General features: G+C 32.0%; 1 protein-coding gene across 11 annotated transcripts; it reads left to right on the top strand.

The window, feature by feature from the left end:
* Positions 1–7: 7 nt before the first annotated feature.
* LOC125068945 (glycogen synthase kinase-3 beta-like) lies at positions 8–26,547 on the top strand. Of its 11 annotated transcripts, none has more exons than XM_047678341.1 (11): positions 8–429; positions 10,478–10,540; positions 16,399–16,589; positions 16,863–16,946; positions 17,112–17,171; positions 19,237–19,347; positions 20,785–21,022; positions 21,365–21,462; positions 21,651–21,746; positions 24,286–24,589; positions 24,661–26,547. In XM_047678341.1, exons 1-11 carry the CDS (start codon positions 324–326, stop codon positions 24,708–24,710), a joined length of 1,401 nt encoding a protein of 466 aa, XP_047534297.1. In that variant the 5' UTR covers positions 8–323; the 3' UTR covers positions 24,711–26,547. The 11 variants fall into 11 exon arrangements, with proteins under 11 accessions (XP_047534297.1, XP_047534303.1, XP_047534302.1 ...); XM_047678340.1 differs by lacking the exon at positions 8–429 and adding an exon at positions 10,058–10,302; XM_047678347.1 differs by lacking the exon at positions 10,478–10,540 and having other exon boundaries at positions 9–429.
* Positions 26,548–27,936: the final 1,389 nt, after the last annotated feature.

The following is a 27,936-nucleotide window of genomic DNA, read 5'->3' as shown; positions in this document are numbered from 1 at the left end:
TCCGAGCGAGGGCCGAAATTAGCCGAACGAACGAGCGAGCATAAAGTCTGTGAAGTCCTAATGAAACTAAAAATTTGTCGTTCACATTATTGATGTTAAATTTAAAAATCCAACAAAATGATCTTGTAAAATCGTATTAAGACACTTTTACTATAATTTTAACAATATCGTAGTGTTATAGTTTTGACTATTGAATCCCTAACTTTGTATTTCGTCGGCAAAGTGAGAGAGTTCAGTGCGAGTGCAAGCAAGGGTGGTAACGAGAAATGTGAAGTAGTATCTATGAAGTTCAGGATTCGGCCGTTTATTTTATACCTATAATAATGAGCGGACGCCCTAGGACCACGTCATTCGCCGAGGGCAGCAAATCCGTTCGAAAAACATTCGAAAATCAACCACCGAAACCATTAGGAGGAGTAAAAATTAGCAGTGAGTACCACCTAACCATTCTTTGTCGGCCATCGTGATTTCTTAGACTATGACATTTCTCTGTACTGACACTTAACTAAGGCTGGTATTAAATCGACGTAGTTTTCATTTAACCCGAACATTTTACATGAAATCGATATCGATGTCGAAATGTCCCACATCATTTCAGTGTACCTATAAAATGGCTACAGCTTTTGGATTAGGTTTGCCACATAAGCCCTGGTTGTTAGGTGACAGATATCACGTCAAAATAATATTCGATCTTATAATAATTGGATTATCTTTCTGAATACGTCATTTCAAGTTCTAATCTCTTAAGTTATTAATTCAATACTTTTATTAATAGGTATATTTTTGTATATGCCATATAAATTTATACATTTTTTGAGGTTACTTTTTAATGACGTAATTAAAGATAGGGCCACTAATTATATTTTTTTTATTTTTTTTTTCTTAGCACCCTCAGCAATTAGTGTAACATTTAGATAATATTTCATTGAATATATCATATTTGGGATAATTTTTCCTCAGCTAGTTTTTATACCGAAAATCAACAATTCTTGTATCATTTATTGATTTTCTGTAAACATTTATGTATATAATAGAATGCTAAATTAAGTTCTGAAAAATGTCATGGTTTAATTACCTAAATTGTTTTTTTTTTATCATATGTTGTTCATAACATAATCATTTAAGAAACAATTCTTAAGTGTTAATTATATAAAATTATATATGTATACATACATATAATATTCATATTTTGAGACAAAGAACTAAACATCATGCAATCATCTGCTTATACAATATATTCTTTAAAAATCATATGACTTGTTATTTTAATAAGATAATTAAAAAAAAAAATTGCAAATGCTATTATTTTAAATTTTCATTAGATACTGGGATAGTCATAAAATAAAGTGTAAATTATGCATACATGTCCAAGACAGAAATTTCATATAGATTCAAGAAAATATTATAACATGTAAGAAATATTTGTTTTTTTTTTTTTGTAGATTTCTGAAAAATAATTGTCATATTATATGTTGCTTCTAATAATGAACTTCAATGTTGAAATGATAAAGGTTGATTGTATAGTTATTTATCATATTTATTTAGTGAACATATTATGGTTTGGTACATATATGGTTGTTTAATTGCTGTCATTTAAGTTTAGAGATCATTTTTGTTTCATGTATGTAGTTCATATTTCAGCTCCAGTTTTATTTTTGTATTAGTATAAAAAGTCCACCAACAAAGCACATAACCAATGTAAAAGAGGTATAAACAATTTTTGTACAAGCTTGAATGGAATTACAGGTTACACAGAATTCGCATAGCAATTAAGCAAGATTAGTATTGAGTAGCTAGAGTATTATACTCTTCTTCAAGTATTAAAATTGTAATGATGTGAATTATACCTACTAGTCCTAACAAGGATAATCCAAGAAAGCATTTTTGAGAAATTTAGTTATAATTTAATTAAAAATTTTCACACTTCAACCCATTTTTAAACAAAATTGAGTATTTTTTCTGAATGTTCACGGTATCACATCAGACCATTATGATGTGATACTGTGAACATTCAGAAAAATATTTTATTTAATATTATTTTCAGTAGGTAAAATATTTTAGACCTTACAAAAAGATCTGAATTATTTGTAGAATAGAATAGAGTGTTTTGGTGTTGTTTTATTTATTACATCATAGCAAACATTTTTACTTCATTCTGTTTTGCTAAAATATTAACAAACTCAAATTAACCTAATTTTTTTAAGTATGTTTTATGATATTTATTATTTATGCGTATATAATATTATTAGTAGTAGAACAGCATTAATAGAATTTAATTAATTATGTGTGCACACTACACAAACTTAAGGTAAAGGTAGTTTGAAATTATGTAATTTTGTTTATTATCTTTGTTCACAAACTATATGTTATGTATTAAAATAGATATATTAAATGTAATGCATGAGTATTGGCCTAGTTAAATATATATCAAGCAATTATATGTTGTATTCATAATTAAGGTATTATAAAAAAACAAACTCATCAGAAAGCACAACTAGTAACATAAAATTTTAATAGGTTTTCCTTATTTTATTATTTATGTATAGGCAAATTATCTAAAAATAGTTTGTGCGTACGAAGTCATATAAAAGCGCGCGAATGGCGTGTGTACAAAAAATAATTTTCAACGTTGTTTGCGCAATTATCGTTCAAATTATTAACTATAAATAAATATCATTCAAATGAAAAATTGAAGAATAAATTATACAGACTTCTTCTAAAATAATTATTTAAAAATTCTTCATGGGTAAGCGAGTAAGCATGAGATTATGCTTTAAATTATTGGTGTACTTATCGTCCTGAATTATTATGAGGGAACATGTTTCTTTGTTTGACTCGAAATATATTTCGATTTATCATTAAAAAAAAAAAAGATTTGATTTGAATCAATTTTTTTAATATACCTACTTGTAATTATTTATTTATATAAACAAAAAAGTAAGTAAGTAAAAATTCCATGTCCCGTAACGGTTAAACACCTCGTGGGGCGCGAGGTTTGCATTTTTGATAAAGTTGCAACGCAACCTTGGCGCAACGATTCATGGTTTACTAATGAGGCCGCTGTTACGATTTTAAACTTTTTTGAACGTGTAAATGGTTATAAACTTGTATTTCTATTGAAATTAAAAGTTTTTTGAATTGATGATATAACTCTTAGAAAAACATTTAACTTAAGAAATCGTAATTATAGTATATAGCAAACTGTTTAATAAAGACTACACAAAAAAAGTTATTTTTATATTTATATTTTTAGACACGTTACAAATTATACCTGATAATATCATGAAAGACTTGCTTAAGAAAAATAAAATCGAACAATCCTGTTCTATAACATAAAATAAATAATTATTTGTATAAAGGAATAGCGTTCAGCTGTACCTATTTTGTTGACGCTCTGACCAACGGTAATTATACGGTCAATCGGATTGAACTTAACTTTGAGATTTAAAGCATCTCGTTATTTTATGAAGCGTTCATATCTGAAGTAAAAACAACCTAACTCAGCCATCGTAAGGCTAGGATTAATCTAATGCTAAATAAATCGCGTAATGATCGTGTTACTTTAGTGTTTAGACGTTCTTCCTCTGTGTATTTCAAAATTAGAAATTTACAACAATTGAAAAAAAATAGTGATCACTGTTAGTTTTTATTAGTAGTTAACACGTCCACTTGTCAACGTTATCGGGTGCGTTATCAGTGAGTGTCGGCGATCTTGCTATCTCGCGGTCGAGGCAAGAGCGCTCCATCCTGTCATTCGCGTCATAACTGTGCCAACGTACTCTCTGTTTTCGCCTTTCGCTCAGGCGACCGTTCAAATTTTTGCGTAGCAGACATGGTCGCCACTACTGGTGCATGTTGCAACGTCTTTAATATTTAGCTAGCTTAATATTATTGTGAAGATATTGGACATAATGCACTCGTACCCTCGAATGTCACCCGGGACAAGTTCATTGATTTTAAAGTGGCGTTATGTGTTATGTGACAATTTATCTTACCATATTGTTTCTAACAAACAGTGAAATAATATGATTAATTATGAAGTGTGTGTCTGTGGTTTAGTGTTTTGTAGAAATTATAAAGTTTGTAATAATAATGCTGCGGCGTCGAGGTACATATACGGTGAACACTGATTCTGGGATACGTCATGGACATACTAAGACTACGGAGCTAAATACAGCTGTAACTAACCGAGTTGGTATGTTAGCATTAGCAGCCCGTAAATGTCCCACTGCTGGGATAAAGGCCTCCTCTCCCTATGAGGAGAAGGTTTGGAGCATATTCCACCACGCTGCTCCAATGCGAGTTGGCGGAATACACACGTGGCAGAATTTCGTTGAAATTAGACACATGCAGGTTTCCTCACGATGTTTTCCTTCACCGCCGAGCACGAGATGAATTATAAACACAAATTAAGCACATGAAAATTCAGTGGTGCCTGCCTGGGTTTGAACCCGAAATCATCGGTTAAGATGCACGCGTTCTAACCACTGGGCCATCTCGGCTCTTGTAGTCATATGTACGTATGTTAGTAACTGTACAATTATTTAAACAAGTTAGAGATATATGTGACCGTGATTTAATAGTACATATTCATGAGAGATGGTTACATTCTATAATGTAATTGTAACGTAATCACCAAAGTTTCGTTGCTCGATATTACACTTTTTTTGTTTATAGTGGTTAACACATCGTCTAACGTAATTTTACCGAGTTTCTTCATCGAATTCTCATTTTTTTTTCATATTTTATATTGTAGTCTGCATAAATCTAAAAAATATAAATATATATATCAACAAGTCATCTAGACTTTATGAAAGAGGTTTTTTTTTAAATTGTTGAATAACAATAATTTAAATTAAAAAATAGGCTTACGTTTGATGAATATTAGTAATGTTACGATACTATTTGAATAGTATCAATTGAAATGATGACGATTTATAAGGATTATTAATTACGTCTTAACATAAAACGTTCCATAACATGATAAAAACATTGTCATCACAATTTTATGACTGATATTCGAAATTATACGATACGTGTTTTTACATGTGATAAGATCAGATATGCTTTCAATAGCGTAGAAGATAAAATCCCTTTAACTATGCAACAATTCAACGCAGCTCGACCAACTAGCGCGTATTTAAAATGGTTGACATAATTAAGCGCCCTCCTGGTACGTCATAGAAGATCATAAATAAACCTCGTGACGCGATATTTAATAAATACCGATTTATAACTTCAATTTAATTTTATAAAAACATTAAAGTGTAGACTGTTCATTAACATTAAATAGCTTCCAAAAGGCGTTATTGTAGCTAAACTAAGTTCAAGTACCAATCAAAGCTGAAGAATCTCTTGACGTAAGCGTCAAGTGGGGTTACAGTACTGAAAAGATGAAAACTTTAAACAGACATTTTGTACAAAAAATATAATTCCTTGTGTTTGCCCATCATTGAGATAAATTGTGACATTTTACATTATTCCACACACTTATTCCATTTAAAAATCAATTAGTCGATAATAGTCAAAATTCCTTTTCAGAATATGATTTGAAAATAACATGTTACTATATTTTGTAAATGAAAAAACAAAGTATAACGATGTATTGAATATCTATTGCATATACGTCAGTAGATACAAATATTGGCGTGTCATCATCAGCATCGGCTGCAACACATCTGTTTAATTTTAAATAATTTCAATAATTACCTCCGAGAGATTTTCTTTACATACGATTTCGAACTCTGAGCACTGACAAATATTTAAAATTTTCATTACTCATTTCGTACAAGTTTTGCATTCTTTGTCATAAAAGACTTTAGGTACAGTATATGAAATATTATACGTTTCGAGTTGGAATTTTGCCTAAAAATCTTTTAAAATATTTATTTACCTAAGGTTTTTTTGTCACTAACTAATCTCCGAGGTATAAAATGAAATACAATGGATTAATTTCAAACCACCTTTGAAACTGACTGATATTCCTTTCAGTGGTGACACTTTATGGAGTCGATTGGGAAAATCCGAACGTGTTTTCCTATAATATAGTTTTTTTTTCAATCATCTTTATTTAATTTTACTGTTGATGTTTAAATAGAGCGCACTTACTTTTCTTCTTCCAATTGATTGATTGATTTCAAAATTATTGCGAAATAATAACTATTTATTTCGTATATGTATATCAATAAATATTGTATAACTTACTGATATCATAATCTCATCACATGTCTCTGAAATATGATGTTAAGGTTGTTTGATAAAATTATATCAGTAGGCAGGTAATTGAAAAGGAAGATTATGCAGTTTAGTCTTTATTAAAATGATTAGACGTTTACAAGATTAATAATCATGAGATACTATCGTTTTCAATTCGTCTTAAAGCTTAAGACTCAAGGCTGTAAATAATAGTACGAGGAGTATGAATAAAAAATACTATAGGAATAAATTTAGTCAAAAACAATGTTTGATATTTGAATCATCATTCAGTCTATGAATCATTATTCTATTAATTAAATTATCACTGATTTTAATTTAGAGCATTGGTATTGCGATGCGACTGACCGCGTAGTAACTAAAAGTGCATTTTCTGACGTACGGCATGCGTCAGAGATGGTGTGACCAGTTTCTCTATTATGCGCGGATAGTGTTTCGACAACGTCGCCTTGGCAGTATTAAAGAGACGTATTCCACGCAGCCTACGCTGGGTGTCGCCTTACATTAACAATGGATGCGCCTCGGAGTGTGACTAGGAAATGAACTAGTCTTGTTACAACGTTCCGTTGAATATCTAATTTTTGCCTTTAGTAGTCATGGTTACGCCCCAACATAACGTTATATAATTAATTTTAGGTTTTGATTGATATTGCCCAATGCTTTTATGTAAGAATAACAACCAATAAAAATGAAATAAAATCTTTTAATCGATATATAATAACTTTTATATTATTACAAAATTGAGTTCGTTAGTTTGGGTTATTAATAGCAATATTATGAATTAATATTGTTTTTTTTTTTCAATTAAAGTAAGTTTCAACAGATTAGCACTCCCGACACTTATCTATAGAGAGATAAACTTCCAAAACGTAAAACGTCGTCGATACTGCGTTACCACAGATAGATCAATACGCAGCTAAAAAGTGAAAGCGTATCGAATAGCGGATTCTCACGTGTAGAGAATCCTTCCAACTTCGCCAAAAGTTATAATCTAATTGTCTTATGTTTTACTTATTGCACATATATTGTTTGGATTTTTATAGAACGTATTTAACATTTACTATTTCTGTGTTCAATTTTTATGGTTGAGGTAGGCGGACTGGCACATGGGCCACCGATGGTGCGTGTTCCCCACCGCTTAAAACATTGGCGATATAAGGAATTACCCATTTTTTACATGGCCAACGAACCTCAGGAGCTATAATGTTTCGTCTCCTGTGTCTGTAGTTAGTTACACTGCCTTGCCCTTTAAACCGAAACACAAAAATACTAAATATTGCTATTTAGCGGTGGAATATCTGATCAGTGGGTGGTACCTACCTATGTAAAACATTTCATTTAAAATAACTGTTAATTTTAATCATAAGGTCATTTTTCAATTTAGAGCTTTTTTAATCACTGTGTCAAATACTATGATATCATATTATTGATATATAATAATCAAAGCAGTAAAGTATGACTTTGTATTGAGCTAATGTTTTCATGCATAGTTCAAGTGTTCGTAGTTAGTAGAAAAAAACGTAACATACATATATTATATATTTTAGTTGATTATAATTGTTGAGCTGACTTCATATAAATGGGGTTCGTTACATTTAGATTTTATTGCAACATATTTTTGATGAAAAATATTCATTAGCAGTGCACCCGATAGAATTTCAAATCAGTTCTTACATTATAGAGTTTTCGGACATCCTGTTTTTAATTTTTAGACGCGCCGAGGAAATACTTTAAGATTTTAAGTAAATGCTAAATAACGAAATTCGACTATATATTTCATTTTGTAAGAATAGTCTATAAAACATTTCCATATTTCTGACGGCTCTCTACACATACACATACTATCGACTTACATTATTCAAAATAACTAATCAATTTAATACCTGTAACTAATTCTTACAAATGTAAGGAATACGAATCAATTTTCAAAAATCCTTTCTCATTGCTCCCCTACCTACACGTTAAATACTCATTTGCAAAATTTCATGTTATCCTTCATTGGGTAAAGCTGTCTGTCAGTGAGTCAGTCAGTGTTAGAATTTGTCTGAGTAGATATGAATTTCAAGCAGTTAAAATGTATACCTTATTTTTGTAGATATATACTTTGTAATATAATAAATCGGTAATGGTAAAGATTGAGATCAGGTTCAAATAGAATTGAAATAAATCTGACAAAAATATATACTTGTGTCGTATAATTTCAATTTTAAATCAATATTGTGTGGTAGTAAATATGGTTTAAAAAAAACATTGGTTATTATTATTTTTATTTTAAAAGAAAATAAATTTCCTTTGTATGACGTCATCTGTCACCTAAACCCGTACAATAGAATAATTACTCTAACTAAGCCTTGCGTAGGAATCTTGTACTAGTATGGTTTTCATTACTATGGGATCTTTATTTTTTGTTACAAACTTATTACATTACTGTGACATACCCAGATATCGATATAACATTTTATTTGCTAGTAATAAATAGGTCAAGAAAACAGAAACGTTTATTGTAATTCTAATTGTATTTATCTAGCTTTTAACAACTAAATATGTATCAAGTAACATTCGAAGAATTTAATGTTTATAAAGATTTTTTTCTCCACGGTACATTTTCAGATTTTTCACCATCAAATAATGTTTTTTTTGTGATTTGTCGTAATGAAATCACTGCGTTTGAAAATGTGATTAAGTTATCTTACTAAAGAATATAATTATATTTTAATATTGTTAATGTTTTCGGATTAATACTTATAAAATGATCTAGATTTAATTTCAATTTTAGTCATCATCATAACTGGTTATCGATTCGGATCAGTACACTTAAATATAACTAGGCCACGCTGCACAAATTAATAAACTTCTGTCATTTCGTTTAAGTAATATTTATTAGCAAGCAATATATCTCCTTAGACATTATCAGTATTAGCTCTCACTGAGTGTATATTTGGTTTTTGTTTCTACAAAAAATATCTGTGAATATTTCCAAAGAAATAGTGATTTTAATCGGCATCTATGTTTGGATTTCTCGTAAACTTATAGTTAAATTGCTGTTGAAATTTGCATGTTATAAAAGTTGATAATAAATAACAGAATAATAAACCATCGCTGGTGTAGTTGTCTTATTTTCATAGAAGGCTGTCTATATTTGTTCTATTGAATGTTTCAAAGTGAATCGCATGTTTTTTTTGTATGTTCCATGTGGTTTTACAAGTTCATCAAAAAGGGTAATAAATTCTAAGATGGCGGGTCTGTTAACTTCGTTTAGAGACGAGCTGATGCATATTTTGTTTATTTCTTTAAAATGAGACTTTACTATTGCGTATCTTATTCAATCATAACTGTTATAGATTGGTATTTAACATACCAAAGGTATTTCGTTTAGCCCTGTATTTCCGAACACAATATTCAAAATAAGTTATTGTGTTACCAATAAAATCAAAACATATATTGCCAACAAAAAAATCGAGTGATTGAACTAATTTGAAAGCGGTTAGATTTGTTGACGTTGTTTTTTAACGCTTGTGTGATTTAAAAATATATGACGTCACATGACTAAATTATCAGCGACAATATAAAGAGAAGAACACGCGCGCTTGCTTTGTGATCAAGCTCGACACGAATATGCCACACAGTATCATATGACGTCCACCTGATTTAATCTTTGTTCTTTCGATATATTTACATAGCTACAGAATATATTTTTTTGATGTTGTTGAATATGACACATCGTTTAAATGATTTAACAACAAATCCAGAAATGCTCGCGAAATTAGAATAGTTTGTTGTCGTATGACTAGAGTGAGGCCCGAGCATAAGACGGCGGGGCGGGGTGTCACACTGTTTACCGGCAGTTTGCTACGACGCGCGCTCGCGTGCGATCCTCCGTCAAACTGGAGTTTCCCGGTGGCCCAGTATGTTTGGACACTTTAAGAGTTTCCGACGGTCCCGCGACTATGGCCCTGCGGCCGGTCAGCGAGGTGGCTGCTCGCTCCGAGCCTTCACTGCTGCGTTTACTTGACACAGACAAAAGCGGCCAATTGAGCCGTGCGCGTGATCGCCTTTCTTCTTTTTGTAAGAAATTGCGGCGTTCCATTAGTGAGTTTTGTTGTGTCCGTATAAAAAGTAAAAAATGAAAGCCAGTCGGTTCTCGGTTCACCTATCATGCCTACATCTGTATCATTCAACCATCATGATGTTCATTTACTGTCTCATACATGTATGTCCATTTCAGTGTTCTAATGTTGCTTTTGTATTTTGCCGTGGCACACAGGCGACGTGGATACACCTAAAAAGACCGAGCTGGCTTCGGAAAAGAAAACTGCCTCCTCGCATCGTAAGTGCTAGAGATGTGGCGCACAAATTAGCTCGGCTGTAGTTTTTAGTAATATCACATTTTTCAAAATTTTTAATTATTTTAATCGCATTTTATGGAGGTAATAATCCTGCAAATATTGATTATTTATGAGGCAAATTTAATGGAATCCTCTTATTTAAGGATTATTACCTTAATCCGTCTTAAGGTCATCCTCATCCTCACTCACCTAAAATATTTTTGTATGTGTTTGTGTGTAAGTGTTCAGTAGTTTAATTTGTATTGGATGTTGTTTTTCATTTACTTTGATAATATAACGTCAGGTTATTTTCAAAATTTTCATTTAGAAAATAAATGTTTTTTATAACAATATTTCATCTTTTTTAAATGTCGTATTTAGTATACATTAAACCACATTTTTTTAGTGATAGTAAAGTTTTAAATCGACAGACGTAGATAAAATTTATCTTATCGAAAACATTTAATCATGGAAAGACTCCTACATCTTCAATATATTTTTGTCTTAATATTATTTACTCAAAGACAAATCCGAAAAGAGACAAGTAGCCCCAGCCCCATTTCGGGTTAAAACTCGAGTTGGTGATCAGCACTGAGTTTAGAATGCTTAATTTATTTCGCGTTAGTTGGTAAAGAACATCTTCGTGAAGAAACCATTAATGGATTTCTTCCTTATAAGCACAACGTGGTAGAATAAACTCCCAACATTTTCCTCATGTGGATATGAGGCCTTTGTCCAGCAGTGGAATATTTAAAGGTCGTTTGCTTCGTAAAAGACAAAATACAACGACAATAATTTAAAAAAAAAAAAACACTTTTCGTAAAAAGTAGTAAAATGAAATGAAATATATCTTTCGTGTATTAGTTAAACGAATACGTTTCCATTATTAACTTTTTAATGTTTTTTTACAATAATAATTAGTAAGTATGTATATTTTTTTTCTACTTTGTACGTACGTAAAGTGATTTTTAAAATTAATGTCAGGCTCTCAAAATCGATATGCGATCTCTATATAATATTTTATTTAAATAGTATGGTAACTTTAAAAGTAAAATATTTGTTCACCTCATATATAGCACTCGTCTGACAAGTGTTACCGAAATTTCAATTTGGTGGTTACAGTAGAGTATTCAATAGATTTATTTTACCAAAAGTACATTTATTGTTTTAAAATAAACATTAGTAAAACAGTTAGACGAACTGAGATACATGGTCGTATAGACGATGATTTCGAAGTCCAAATAGCCGACACAATAGTTAAACAATACGCATGAATCATATGTGATACACGGGACACGGAAAGGGTTAAAGTTCAGAACCCTAAAAAAGCCAAGTTTCGAAGCAAGTAGTTGATATGGCATTCGCAGACGTTTTTTCACTTTCACCTTCACATAGTAACAAAAATATGCACAATGAACATACTAACAATATTAACTTTATTACATTGAAATAACAATATTTAATATATACAAGTTTGAATTAGTTCCTACTGTTTTTTTTCTTGAAACCAGAATTATCCGGTTAAAAGGGGCTTATATATAAATAGTATTGAGAGTCACGCTCACTTGTATCCTGCATATACTATATAAAACATTCTATATTTATGGATGTAAATTTAAAAGTATTCACTTTGTAGGTCAATAGCAAACTCCCAGAGGCTTTGAAAAGATATACACGCATTCATCCAATTTTATAAAACGTTAAAGTTTTAACCTTACCCGGCACGATATTTTATACAGTTGTTGCGCACGTTTATTAAAAGTGTCAATTCAAATAAAAACATTTTTAAAGCAAAACAATTTTCTAGTAAGCTTATTTATTGATAATATTTTTCGCGTTAATATACATAAAACAAAATATTTTTATTACTAAATATATCTGTTTATGACTGTCTATGTTTGTCGATGTCTCGTTAACTTGAGGGCATGGTTTCCATCAAAGTCGAATTGAAAGACTGCAGCCACACCCTTAGCAACTCTTATTGACGCAAGCCCAACCGTCCTTACCCTTGTTTATCATCATGTTTATCTAATGTACTTTATTCCCTTTATAGCGGCTCTGAAAGGTTACCTAATCTTGCATTTGTAAGTGTAACGTTAATAAGACTAAATATTGTGCCGCCATTGTGTGTAATGTGGTTTAATCCAATTGCTATAATCTCCTTACAACGATGGTTAGAAAGTGTCTGTTTATGTATTTAAATCAATTTCTTGTGTATTGATTTCTAATTGTGTTGCGTATATTCCAAATAATAAACGGATTGACACGTTATTATGAAATATAGTAGAAAGGAATCCGATACAAAAATAAAATAGATTTTACTAAAATAATATGGTTTATTTGATAAAATTAAAAGGCGAATCGAACAATTGTTAAATACCGTTAGTAAAAGTTATAATTTAAAAACATATGTACATAAAATAAATAACGTACGGCAACTATGAGTAACAATTGTTTTGTTGTTTAAAGTATACAATTGTAATAGTTTACTACTTTTAATTAGTCCGATTTTCAGAATTGCTAATATTTAGAAATTAACTTTATTCGAGTGTGTTTTATAATAGCAGTTTGGGTGTGGATTGTTTTGATATACCTATTATATAACCTTTGGTTCCGCTTTCTTCTAATATATTAAAATGATTTCGGTTTTTTATCAAAATGTATGTCCATATACTTATATATGTATATAATATAATATGATATTATATAGAGAGGTGCAGACAGCGTTGTCTCATTCTATTTTATTGTGTAATATATTTCTTTAATACATATTCGAAATTCAAAATCAAATCTTTTTTTATTTATTCATTTTGAGTCGTCTCGTCTTAGTAATAAATTAAATGTAAAAATACCATGCTGTGCAAGCAATGAATTAAACTATGCCTCAATTACCACCAACCTTGAAAAAAGGTTGTACAAAAGTCTCCGATACTGCAGTGTGTGAACGACGAATGTTTCTTTCGCCTTTTCTTTTTTTATAAAGAATACTAAAACAAATAGTATAAGTGGTTGAGCTTCTAATGGAAAATCGATTACAAACACTGGAAACATCAAATTTCAACTCGATAAAGAATTCTTTTTAAATGTAAAATCATAATTATGAAAAGTACAAATATAATGTGTACACCTACTGGGATGTGTAGTAATAAACATTACTACGACTACTACTTTAGTTTTAAAGTCGGTCATTCCGAGGCGACAATTTGCGCACTATTAAATTTGTCGTGAAAACGTTTCTTCGCTTTACTCATCCATATCGGTCATATAGGTTTGCAAAGTAAATAGTAAAGTATAAAGAAAATCGATTTTATACAGTCAAGTCGGTCAAGAAGTATTTGATGTTCTCTCGTAAACCATTCAAATGAAAACAAATAAAATAATGTTGTAAAGCGTGTTTTAGCCCCGTGTTCATTAATATTGTTTACAAATATTTTATACATACACATTTACACTATATTTTTATAACTTTTTCAAATCTCCATTACTATACTTCTCAAACGCTGAAGGCATATTAATATTCATCTATATAAACCACGTATATAACCAAGTAAGTGGACCGACATATTTTTTATTGTATAATGACGTCGTATTCGATTAATTACTTAATTGCTTTGTATTTAATATTTTAAGAAATTAGTAACTATTAATGTTATAAAATTTACCTTGTCAGTTAGGGTTCTATGACTCGATTCTCGCTGATAACATCGGTCATAAAACAATTTAGGTATTCGCTTGTATAGGGATGATTTTTAAATAGTTAAACAAAGTAAATAATGCTTGAATACGATTTACTTGATATACATAAAATATTTGCAAATTTATAAATTGAAATTCTACCGCGAAATAACAATTAATGTTTATGTTAGACTAACTTCCAGTCAGGCTTTAAATAGGGTAAGTGAAAAATAAACATTCGGACGTTTTTGCATAATGAGAAGTACTGTAAAGAATGATTTTAATTTTGGCTTTTGTCCGTTGTAATGACTATAAAAAACAATGTCTGTCGTTTTTTTGTTCTTTGGCAGAGTACTTACATCAATCAAACGATGGTCTTGAGAGTATTAGTACTGTATTCATTGTATTGGTAACTGTTGTCATACATTAATTATTATTTAAATGTATCTACTTTGATATTTTGAGTACTGTTGAAATAAAGCTAAGTTGCTCAAAAATCACATGACGCAGTTTATATGATGTATTTGTGTGTGTTTCTTATACGGTACGATAAGATGTGTAAACCTAAGTTTTGTTAATAAAACAATTTTTTTTTATTTCACTTTGAATTATAGTCTAAAGTGCTAAAAATAGTCTTGAACTAAAGTACCTAGCGTTTCATATTAATATTTTGGTCCCTTACAAATTGACCGCTGTTCCGTGAACATGCGTGACTTTGACCGTGAAACTTTTTTTTTTAAATATGTTATTATTATTATTATTATACTTTTTAAACATTACAACACGGTATGTACCTGCTACGTTACGTTACGTTCATTAAAAACGATATTTCAGAAAAAGTAATTCTTATCAATCATAATATTTCATTTTACGAGTTAAATTATATATTTTTATGTACTACCAAAACATGATATTAACAAATAAAGTGACTAAAGAACATGAAATATGACTTCCGCTCAATAAATAAAACTATACTTTTAAAAGTACATCGTCTTTACTTCTTTGTTGTGCATTTCCTTTGCGTTTTACGAGTGTCGTCGATCATCGTGAAACGTCACTGTGTCAAAATAATATACATTTATAGTGCTGCCAGTTTTATTTGTATATTAAAAACAAAGGATTTTACAATTGTTAAATGGTTTAACAATTTTTATTAGAGAATCGTTTTTTATGTAAACTTTTAGAATATTTTATTAATGACGAGAAACCGTTCTAGATGGCTTTTTTCTTGTCATTGCATTTTAAAATTGTTTTTACAGTATTTTTCGTTATTTAAATTAAATCATGTTTTTCATTATTTGAATATTATAAATGTGATGGATAAAATTATGTATCTTCAGACATGTTTAAGTAACATAAATAGTGATCACAAATTTGAAGGTAATTTTAGCTATAAAATCACACGTTGACGTAAATATCTTATTACTATTATGTAGCAATTTAGTAAAATAAAAAAAAAAATCTTAGTTTTATGTGATTAAATTAACTCGATCAACTATTTTTTATCGTAACTTACAATATTGTAAAACAAATTTAAAATTTTCAATCTATTGCAATGACGATAGCACAACAAATACAATTAGTACAACCTAGACAAGAGTGATAATTGAGGTAATTATAACTGCCATCACCGTTAGTTACATCTTCCTACGAGATAACAAATGCTCGCCAATGTTTAGTTTTAAAATATTTTTATAACCAAAATAATGTATGCATCAATAAGGAAAACATAAAAGTGTACCAAATCTATCGAAATTATCTACTTGATACGTTTTATCAAAAACTATTCATTACATTTATTTCATACTTTGAATGACCGTTTGAAATTTGCTTTCACATTCAAATTTTTACTATTGTAAAATTAATATTTATATACATTACTTTCCTTCATCTTTTATGTAATATAGTTAACGATTAATCCTAATCCTATTTTTAAAGTAATTTACCATGTTCTTTATATTATAATACATATTTTGTTTCAGTTAATTTAAAATATTCTTAGGTCTTTTTGAATCTCGTTGTTATGATACAAAAACATATATATTAGACTAACCGTTAAATTATATAGGTTCTTGTAATTTACATGTATCTAGCACACTTATATGCCTTCAAACGAATTAACTCACAATATTTTATTCGTCTTAAGTACATGTGTTATAGATATTTATTAAAATGATCTTTTCAGGCAAGGACGGCTCGAAGGTGACTACCGTGGTAGCGACGCCGGGGCAAGGCCCCGACAGGCCGCAGGAGGTGAGCTATGCCGACATGAAGCTCATCGGTAACGGCAGCTTCGGCGTCGTCTACCAGGCCAAGCTGTGCGACACTGGCGAGCTCATTGCCATCAAGAAGGTGCTCCAGGACAAAAGGTTTAAGGTTAGTGGAACATTAGAGGTCTACATCAAGATTTTCAAGATACGTATTATTTGTGTTTTCTTTGTTTATTAAATGTGTATACTGATTATTATATTGGTACATTACTAGTGATATTGAAAATTAATCTTAAATAGTACTCTATTGTAATAATGAATCACTCACTAACGTAATCACGCCTTTGAATTATAATGTGATTCAACGTATGGCGATACATTCTCACGTGTGTACGATACGTATTTTTAATATATTTCAAAATGTTTAACCCAATTACAGAACCGAGAGCTGCAAATCATGCGACGACTGGAGCATTGTAATATTGTCAAGTTGAAATACTTCTTTTACTCAAGCGGAGAAAAGGTAAATTTGAATTGACAAATGTCTTGCATTTATTAACAACAAGTACCTACTGATATATATGTTAAATTATGGTTAAATGAATACCATTATTTATGTTGTATACCATGTGATGCTTATAGTTCCATTAATGAGAGTATGTTATTTGTATGTTTTATTTGGGGAAAGGTGGCAGTGCCCGACGCAGTTAGCTCTCTGCTAAACGCAATGCAGTCTCTAGAAGTCGCAGTATGTCTAATGAACAAATAAGATTATTAAGCTAGTGTGCTAACGCACATATAGGTCAAACTTTTGGCAAAGGTTACCGATTTACATATTTCATTGATCATCTCACACTTGCGTACTTGAATTAGTAAAATATCGGTCGGTGACCTACGAAACCTTGTGCGGTTGTGTGTTGATGCAACTTTGTTATCGAAAGCGAGTTCTAATCACGTCATCAGCCATGAGCTTTTGTTTTAAATCGATTGAGGCTCGAAACTGCCATTATCATGATCGTATGTTTTTTTACCATCAAAATGTTCTTTAGAAACTTGAGTTCCGCTTGAGTTTTGTGTTTTGTTATTTGGAATAGTTTAAAAATTTCATTGCCATTTATGCATTTTTAATTTTATGTCAACTGTTACTGCAATGTCGGTTTTTATATGTTCCACGTCACCGAAACGGTAGAAAACGTTCACATTCCATCAGCAGCAACATAATTGAGCTTAGGTTAAAGACACACAAATGTATATTATAACATTCGCGACTCAAATAGAATCCCATAATATCAATATATGCAAAACTAATCGCTTCAATAGTGTGTTGTAATTGTGTCAATACTAATGTTAGGAATTACTAACCTCGGATTAATACTACCGATAATTTTGACACGTGGGTGGTATTAACTACAAACTTTAAATAATGTTGTTCTCTTATTTAGTTGATTATTTGATATTGAATCAAATAATTACAGCAACTTAGCTTAAAAATTTGAATAGAATAACCTTGTCTATCACGAAATCGTGAGAACTTAAGACTTATTTTTTCCTCCAAAATTAACTCAAACATAATGTTTATAAAATATATACGTATATATGTATATCTTTAACTTAAAGTTGGTGTACAATATTCACTACATTGTTATATTATTTTAATTCTTTGACAAATTTTATAATTACAATATCATTCAAAATGTGTTTTCGACATGATTTTGTATATATTTCTGGATCCATTTACATATTTAGTAGAAGCTGATATCTTTATTGCTTATTGCTGTTTAAATAATATTAAGTTATTATTATTTATAATTAAGGCATAAAATATATATATTTATTTTCTAGGAAATATTCGACTTCACAACATATTCATATATAACATGAATATAATAAATGTATCAAAACAATGTAATACAAGAGTCACGTTATTAGTTCAAGGTCAAGACTCAATCCTTAGTAGTTTCTTTGAATTCCAAACGCCAAAAACCTTTGGACGTGAGCCAATTTAGTCTGTCAGTTATTATCTACGCGCTACATTCAATTTGTTTTTTTCACTTAAAGGAGTTACGATTTTGTAAATGTTACAAAATAATACCTAATGTTTTTCTCAATAGATTATATAACAAATAGCTTTTATCTTTTTTTTAAATAGAATAACAAGATATATGTAACTTATAATTGGCGTTTCAAAGAGATTTAAGACACTTGATTTGTATTAGTCTGAATTAAAATACTTGCTGTCTTGTCTTTGTGTATACAAAATATTGGAATACAGTTTAATCCTACTTCTAGAGGTCTATAGACTTAGTCTACAGTCTATATGGAGTTGAACTTGGATAATTTTTAATAATGAAAGTGGGTAAGAGAACTATTAAAGTAAATTTGCTTTACTAGTTTTTTTTCTTTTCTTTATATTATGACGTAAAAATATATTTTTGCTTTTCTTAGATGTACAAAGCTTAGAAAAAAATATGACCACCGGCACAATGACTCTTGGAATTGTAATGTAATATATTAGTTGAAGCCATTTTGTATATTTTTTTCTTCATAGCATACAATTTTTATTGCATTATTTAATACAACATAATTTATTTATATATATTCGCTTATGTAATTATAATGACTTATTATTAAGGAGACGTAAAATTACTTTCTAAAACTTTCACATTCATATTTTACATTATGTTTGTATTTAGATTTAGTTTGAACTCACTCGTTGCTAAACCTAACCAATATTTGGTTTATTAAAATCCAATCCAAAGAATAAAAAGTTTGTATATTAGAACGAGGATAATAATATGTGATTTTGTCTGCAGAAAGATGAAGTGTACCTGAATTTGGTGCTGGAGTACATACCAGAGACAGTGTATAAAGTTGCACGTCATTACGCCAAAGATGAACAAACCATACCCATTAGTTTTATAAAGGTAAGTTCATAATGACTGGGCGGAAAAACCTAAGATCATTTAAACATTTAATTAAGACAAATATTGTTTTATTTCCTTAACATAAGTGTGGAGGTCAAATTACTTAAATTAATAATGCGCAATAATGAATGTAAGAGGGAAAAAAATGTAATTTAAATTATATTATTTTATGATTAAAATATGCGATTTGGTTATAATGCCATGAATTTTACTTTTTTTTATTATGAAATAGATAGGCGAACGGGAAAATGGTCTACCTGGTGGTAAGTGGTTAGAACCACTCATAGACGTTGGTGCTGTCAGAAATTTTAATCATTCCTCTCACCTCCAATGCGTCACCAAGCTTGTGGACTAAGTTATTATGTCCCTTGTGCCTCTAATTATACTGGTTCATTCATCCTTCCAACTGGAACACAAATACAAAGTATTGCTACTTGACGGATAATATACGATGAGAGTACCTACCCAGACGGCTTGCACAAAGCCCTACCACCAAGTAAAAACCTTGGTACAATAAACTTATTTCTTGTAATCATAGATATGCACTAAACCTGATACGACAAAATCGTCCAGCCTAGCGAGTCTGAAGTAGCAACAACACATTCACTTGTCACATACCCATTTTACTTATTATAGATTTGATTTACTGTTGTTGGCTTGAAAGGCGAGTGAGCCAGTGTAACTTGTGTACAGGCACAAGGGACATAACATCTTAGTTTTCAAGGTTTGTGGCGCATTGGCGATGGCGAATGGTTAATATTTCTTACAGCGCCATTGTCTATGAGCGGTGGTGACCACTCACCATCAGGTTAGTGGACAAGCATATGGGCCATATGCTTGTCCACTAACCTATGCCAATAAAAAAAAGGTTGTGCTATTTCTCTAAGCTATATTTAAAAGGGACATTATCATCAGATTTGAAACTGTTCAGCTTAAATGCTATATTTTTATTTCCCATAGTAGAAAAATAGTATTCTGACTCTGAATACGAAGCTTCATTTCGCTAAATTTATTATACCGTGTATTAATTACCGTGTTTAATTGTAATGCTGCTCAGACAGATAGGACAATGACTCTTGTAGAGATGAAAAAAAAATTATAATATAATTTCAAGTAGACAAATTTAATTAGAACTGATAAATGTATTGACAGTATATAAAAATTTCGGCAACGATACAAAATATAAATTATTATTGTCCATGAAGCATCTTAAATTAGAATAACTTTATTTTTTGTATTCCGATGAAAATTGTTCTTCTACTATATTAGCACCAATGAGTTGAATGGGCTTGTCTGTCCATAATATAAGAAATATTACAACTGATTCTGATTCTTATCAGAATGTAAAATTAAAAAAAATTTGGTGTAAATACTGAATGTGGTATTTCCACACTTAGCGCTCGATCTCGTGTTCAATCTTGGTTTGTTTATTTTCAGCTGTACATGTACCAGTTGTTCCGAAGCCTCGCGTACATCCACTCGCTGGGCATCTGCCACCGGGACATCAAGCCGCAGAACCTGCTGCTGGACCCGAAGACGGGCGTGCTGAAGCTGTGCGACTTCGGCTCCGCCAAGCACCTCGTGCGCGGCGAGCCCAACGTGTCCTACATCTGCTCGCGGTACTACCGCGCGCCGGAGCTCATCTTCGGCGCCATAGACTATACTACGAAAATTGGTGAGAATCGCTCAAACTTACTCGAATTCAGTCATTGTAATATCCGGTACAAGTTAAACATATTAAAATAAATCATCAAATATAGCCATGTTGTATGAAAAGAAATAGTGTAATAGTAGACTTGCACAGACTGATTTAGAAGGAGGTAGATGTATTAAAATATAATACTTGCAAAGGTTTGGTAGAGTTCAACCTCATCTCATACGGTGGACATCATGGGGAAAATTTAGAGCACTTAACAATTGTGGGAGGAACACATTCACTACTAATTTTATTTCCAATGGTGTTTATCAACTAGATAGGAAAAAGGCAAGCGAATAACGAATGATGTAATACTTACAGACGTATGGAGTGCAGGCTGTGTCGTCGCAGAACTGTTGCTCGGACAGCCGATATTCCCCGGAGACTCCGGTGTAGACCAGCTCGTTGAAATTATCAAGGTCTGTAAATGTTAATTATATTTATAAATTGTTTTGTATTATTTAAATTAAATGTTTCGTGTAAAATATAAATTTGATTCAATAGACCTTGGCCAGTATAAACGTAAGTATAAAAACACATGCAATGTTGTGATTAAAGTGCTGATTTTTAATTGATCTAATATCGTAATAATATGTTTTTCAAACAGGTTCTAGGTACTCCAACTCGAGAGCAAATACGCGAAATGAATCCTAACTACACAGAATTCAAGTTTCCACAAATCAAAAGTCATCCTTGGGCAAAGGTAACGCGTTTTTTATATCACATCGTTATATACTTCCTACTCTATAATTAATGCGGGTTCATTGCATTATCTAATCGATCGATATTATATTTATGCTACTTACTATATCAATTATATATGTATCTATCATATAGTATGCTCCTTCTGTTTCAACACAATGCACAAACCAAATTAAAAAAAGACATTCATTACGGGGCAATAAGAGAAGTTGACAATAGTAAATGTCTGACGATAACGCCCAATGGTTGCAGTTAATGTTGGAGAGACTGACGATGCCCAAGTCTGCCACTGACCATCAGCGTATACGAGTAAGATTACGTTCTCTAAACGAGCGGTCGGCAACCTTTTACATCACGCGGACCACTAAATTACAATTTTTCGTAACATTTTGACAATTTCTTTTAATTATCTAAATTTAAAGCTTTTGAGGTTACGTTTGGTACCAAGTTAATTCACGGTAACATGTCGCTTTACTTTATAAATGCAACTTAAATCGATACTCTTAGATACTTAGATTATTTTTATAAGTATAAATTTGAAAATGTGAAACTTTATAATCTATGTCAGTGGCCCGCGAACCAACGGTTGCCGAGCGCTGTTCTCCACGAACTAAGTGCCTTCTTTATATGCCACAAAAATTTAATTACGTACCCATTTTGATTTTTTTATCATGAGTCACATGGTTTCATTTTTTAAACAAGAGTGTAATTAATCGTTATCAATTTATTTAATATTCTGATATTTTTTTAGATTTATACTAAAGCTTTTTCCGGATAAGTTTCATTAACGAACGGCGAATTATCCTTATCCATACTAATAATATAAAATAAAATAAGTGAAAGTTTCGTTGTTTTTTAAATTTTGTATCCTGCTTTCACACCTCAACGCTTAACTTTGTTTTTTAAATATGGTACTTGATTCTATATATAAACATGGAAAATAATTACAAAGTCGCGGACTCTTTATTACGATCGTTACGATAAAATAGTTCATATTAAACTATTATTAAAAGAGTTGTGAAGCTGTAAATTTTTATACAAAAAGCGATAACATTTTTCCCTGTAAACGTTAAAAAGTTTCTGTCTTTCGTTCAAACAAGCAATTTCTAAATTGGTAGTAGGTCTTAGGCTTGCCGCTCTGGGAAGATACCGATAAATGGGAATACTTATTATTGCTCTGTTCCCGTTTGAAGGGTGAATCGAACTAACGTAACTGCAGGCACAAGGGACATAACGTCTAGTTCCCAAGGTTGGTGATGCATTGGCGTAGTAAGGGGTTAATATGTCTTATAGTGCCAACGTCTATGGGGCCCAATTACCAGCCTGCCAAACTATTCAAAACAAGTCGGGACAATAAATTATTTCAAACATATTAAATTTCTTTATGTTCTTAAAATTTTCTAAAAGTTTTAATTATTGTGTTCAACACAATAAATTAAATTTCCAAATAAATATTAGTATTACAATATGCTAATTTCAAAACAACAGCGAAGTAAGTAAGTATTAAAACGTATTTTGATATTCAGTTAAACTTTAAATTTTATTTTTCTAAAATAAATGTAGTTTTATTTTAATAAGAGTGGCGTGATTAAAACTCGTTTTGTTGAATCGTATTGCTTCTTGACATGTCTTGATAGTTTTTAGCATTTTAAACGAAGGCATTTAGTATTTTTGTTCGCATTATAAGCAATATTATTTCTAAATACTGATCCATCCATTTTAAAAGAAATACCATTTATTTTCTATTTATATTTGAGTAATGCGAATAAATTTGTCGGTCGGTTCAGAATTACAGTCGGCATGAGTTAACTAGAGGTCACGACTAATTCGTTTAAAACAATATTTATAACTCATATATTTTCGTATTGTTTGTTGGTGTTCAGTGTGCATACTTGCCAGTGCTAAGAATGCAGTGTTTCTGTCACAAATATGCTAGTCTGAAACGGCGCTTCATCATCATGACAACGATATCAGTCAACGGCTTTTTCATATTATTCTAACCATTAACATTGTATATAGTTTTTGCTATCATTTATATTATTAGATTTCATTACGTTTAGCGATGAAGGTAAACATTGTCTGAAATCGGCATGAATCGAAAGAAATTCTGGGTTATTTATCCGCCTATCCGCCGTGCAGCAGCGTAGTGGAATAAGTTCCAAACCCTTTAAGTTATCCTTCACAGGAGAGGAAGCTCGGCAGTCGCACACAGGCTGTAACTTGAATTTTTATTTCTCTAACTTATACATATTAGAGTGTATTTAAGATTTTTGTCATAACATAATTCATTATTCAAACGCTTGACTATGCCTTATTTGAAAATGTTCAATCAGATCCTATCTACTAATAACTAAAACTTTAAGGAGTGACTCAAACAAACAGATAAAATCATATGAATCAGATCGCTGATGCTCAGCGTCATGAGTCATGAAAGCTCGAGCATTTTAAAATTGAATTTACCATTCGAAAGGAAGAGAAGGTCTTCGCAAACGCTACCATCTGATTAAATTTGAAACGTGACCCATACCGTCGGCGCGCAGGTGTTCCGCGCGTGCACGCCGCCGGACGCCATCTCGCTGGTGTCGCGCCTGCTGGAGTACACGCCGGGCGCGCGCCTGTCGCCGCTGCAGGCGTGCGCGCACAGCTTCTTCGACGAGCTGCGCGAGCCCAACGCGCGCCTGCCCAACGGCCGCCCGCTGCCGCCGCTCTTCAACTTCACGGAGTACGAGCTGGCCATCCAGCCCTCGCTCAACGACTTCCTCAAGCCGCGCGCCGCGCCCGCGCCCGACGCGCAGGCGCCCGCCGCGCCCGTCGCCGGCGCCGCGCCCGACCACGACGCGCCAGGTGCGAGCCCCGCCATGTAGCCCCCCGGCAGCTGCCGTGTCGCACATTCTATATCCTAACGTTTGCGGCAGGCGAGAACGCGGCGAGCGGGCCCAGCGGCGGCTCCCCGGGCGCGTCGTAGACGGCGCTCGCGCCGCGCCCCGCTCCGCCTCGTCCCGCATCCGACGGACTCTCGTATCCCTCGCCCTCCGCGCACGTAGAGTCCTCCGCCCGCCCCGCCGAACCGAACCGATGCGACGGCCTGCGTTACTCGAGCTCGATGCCCCCGCTCGCGCTAGCGAGGGAATAGCGACGACCGCTCTCGACGGCGGCGGTGCCGTCGTGTCTGCGGCGGTGGGCCGGGCCGGGCCGGGACTGACCGGGTCGGGCCGGGGCGACGGTCGCGTCGGATAGCGTAGCGCCCGCAGTGCTCGCTGCGAGCTTCCAGCATTCAGGCGCTGCCCGCTCTTGATCGAGAGTCGGTCGTATGCTATTTAGTGATAGTACTTTTCGTGTTGGCCATCGGGAAAATTAAATGCATAATAGGTGTTTTCGGCGAGTAATCGTGTGATACTGTAGTGTAATTGTCGATAAAGCTTGAGCTGTCGTAGTCGGTAAGAAGGGTAAATCCACTGTAGAATCTAAACCGTCGCAATGTGATTACTTTGTACTTTTGTAAGCTCAAATTCTTTCCTCGTGTATATACCTTAACGCTGCGTTTTTAAAAATGATTAACGACAGATCAACGTCTCGGTAATTTGTATATTACCATTTATTAAATCGTGTAATATTTGAATATTTATCATCTTTTTCCTAAAAGGTCAGCAATTTAAAACTTCTTTTAACCCTCATATACAACAAAAGTAGTCACATGCTTGTTTCACGTAAACCACCTATTAAGGTAGCCACATGATATAGCGTGGATCGTAACTTTGCTTGGGCCGTATAATCAGTAGGAAACTTACAGTAGCGCATTAGAATATTTACTACGGGAACGTATTCCTGACTTGCGATACGTGTACGCAGCGTACGCCTGATGTTGCATATTTCAATTATGAACTTATCAGATTGAGCATTTTGTTGCAAATAAAAAGCATACTTGTAAATTTTTATAACTAGCGTAAACTGATCTCTCAAGATAATTTTAATATTTAATAATATTTCAGAATATTATGTATTTGTATAAACAATTCAATGGATTTAAATTTTAGATTTACTACATTATAAATATTTGTTTAATCGGGCAACTTTACATTAGTACTTTTTATTGCAGTGTACCTTCTTATCCAACGCTGAATAAATGTAATGTATTTAATAAGCACTGTCGGTGTCCTATTGTAACGTCATAGTTTTTTCGATAATATTGTATTCTATATTCAATAAATAATATTTCTGCTATGTAAAAAAATGTCATTGAGAACACATTAATAGTAGTCATTTATAAAAAAAAACGATGTTAAAATAATGAAAATCATTGTCATAGTTTTAAGTATTTTAGCTATTTCATTTTTGCACTTCGAGTTGGCGTACAGTTATTAGGTAAAGGTATTAAAAGCCTCTAAATATAGAGTAACAAAAAAATCTTTTATTCATGGTTTAAATGTAGCCTAAAAATTAACCTTTGGTGTAAAATAATTTGCACTAATTCTTATAGAGCACCTACACAGATTAGGCAGCTGGAAAGCGTGACGAGTTTGCAACGGTCTGGTTTGGACTTTATCATAATAACCACATTCTGTTAAGCATCGATAAATAACGTAATCACATTTTCAATAACGCATCTATAGCGTGCCAAGCTATTACAAAATCTCTCTGAAACAAGTAATATTAAATTGGCCCCGATAACGTATATAATATACGCTCGTATTATTACATATTTGTATGTACTAATTACTTATAAATTTTTAGTATGATAAGAGATATATTGCGCTCGGCGCACGATTTCAAATCACACATAGTGAAGCTTAGTTGTCGTCCCCTGCGGCTATTCGTTTGCTGACACACCTTTATAATTCGTGTAAATATATTATAATTATTATCTTTATGGTATGACTCTGATAAAGTTAATCGGTAGAGAGCGGAAACGCGCTCGCTCTTACTATTCCCGCGGTCTTTTCGTGCGCTAGATGGCGTGCAATACTATTTGAGCAGAGGAGACCGTATGAATTCAGTAAGGTATTACGATAGTTTAGATACGCATATTTTATTAAGTCTATATAATATGATTTTTGTAATCGACGTTGCTTCTAAAGACCCTCTGTGTAAAAAGTTAAGACATACTAGTGACCTGAATGTTTGAAGCGATGTTATTGGAACGTCTTAAGCCCACTGAATTCTCACTTTCACGATTTGCGTGCACATATACTAAATGAGAATTTCCCGTAAAATACATTACTTCGAAATGGGGTTGACTTATATAAATTATTTAAAGTAAAAAGAGTTTTCTTATTGCTAGTACTGTAATATTAAATTTAATAGTGAGTGAAATTTGTATTTTGTTTTAATTTGTTTTACTGAATTTGAATACATCGTAACACCCATATCGTTGTTAGTTATGAATGAAAATAACATAATTATAAAAGTAAATATTAAATGAATAGTAAACATGGTTTTTTATTTTAAATATAAATTTGATTATATATTAATCCTACCTTTAAATTATTTTCAATATTTTTAAGTGTGAATTTAGAAAATTGTCTATTAAAAATATATTATCAAATTATTGTCATTTAAATATTAATAATACGTAATCAGTTATTATTTAAGTTGGCGCATGTAAGGCAGGGCAATTTAGATATACATATGTAATTACATTTAAATTGTTTTTATTTATCTTACAATATTTTACGGAAACATATTTTTGTAAATTAGCTTTGAGAAGGTTGGGGGAAATTTATTTATAGACATTATAAATATATTTCAGCATACGAGTACATACATTTTGTTTGGCTCGCATGGCTGCCACCGGCATTCAACGAGTTAATGCCATAGGATCCTATGAATAATTTTCCGTTCGTTTTGAAATGTAAATCTATCAATTTATTATATATATTTTCATTCACAATCACTAAGGCTGTCATGGAACCTACATACATTTTTTATAATAATTAATATCCTTGTACATGCTTAGTAAGAAATTCTTATTATTCATGTTGATGAATGGTTACGCCGTTGTATACTGGTACGGACAGAAAAACCGTGCAGTAAAGGCACTACGAATGAAATATAAAAAAAAACTTATAAATTAAATTCTAGGTGGGTAGATACAGTAAAACATAATTAGTATTCAAGTCTATTTCTTGACAAAGTTTGCTATTGAGTGGAGAGCTAGTAATAGATTATAGGTATTATTATATATTTTTAATAAT

This window comes from Vanessa atalanta, chromosome 14 (genome assembly GCF_905147765.1).
Source record: "Vanessa atalanta chromosome 14, ilVanAtal1.2, whole genome shotgun sequence".
Taxonomy (NCBI): Eukaryota; Metazoa; Arthropoda; class Insecta; order Lepidoptera; family Nymphalidae; genus Vanessa; species Vanessa atalanta.
Note: the sequence above shows the minus strand (reverse complement) of the source record. Positions and strands in the feature narration are given on the sequence as shown.

What these genes read in the sequence shown, in the direction of transcription:
- LOC125068945 (XM_047678340.1), top strand. Translation starts at nt 10,161, where the DNA reads ATGGCCCTGCGGCCGGTCAGCGAGGTGGCTGCTCGCTCCGAGCCTTCA. An exon ending in TCCAGGACAAAAGGTTTAAG is followed by an intron (nt 16,590 to 16,862) that starts GTTAGTGGAACA and finishes ACCCAATTACAG; the next exon opens with AACCGAGAGCTGCAAATCAT. An exon ending in AGACTATACTACGAAAATTG is followed by an intron (nt 21,023 to 21,364) that starts GTGAGAATCGCT and finishes TAATACTTACAG; the next exon opens with ACGTATGGAGTGCAGGCTGT.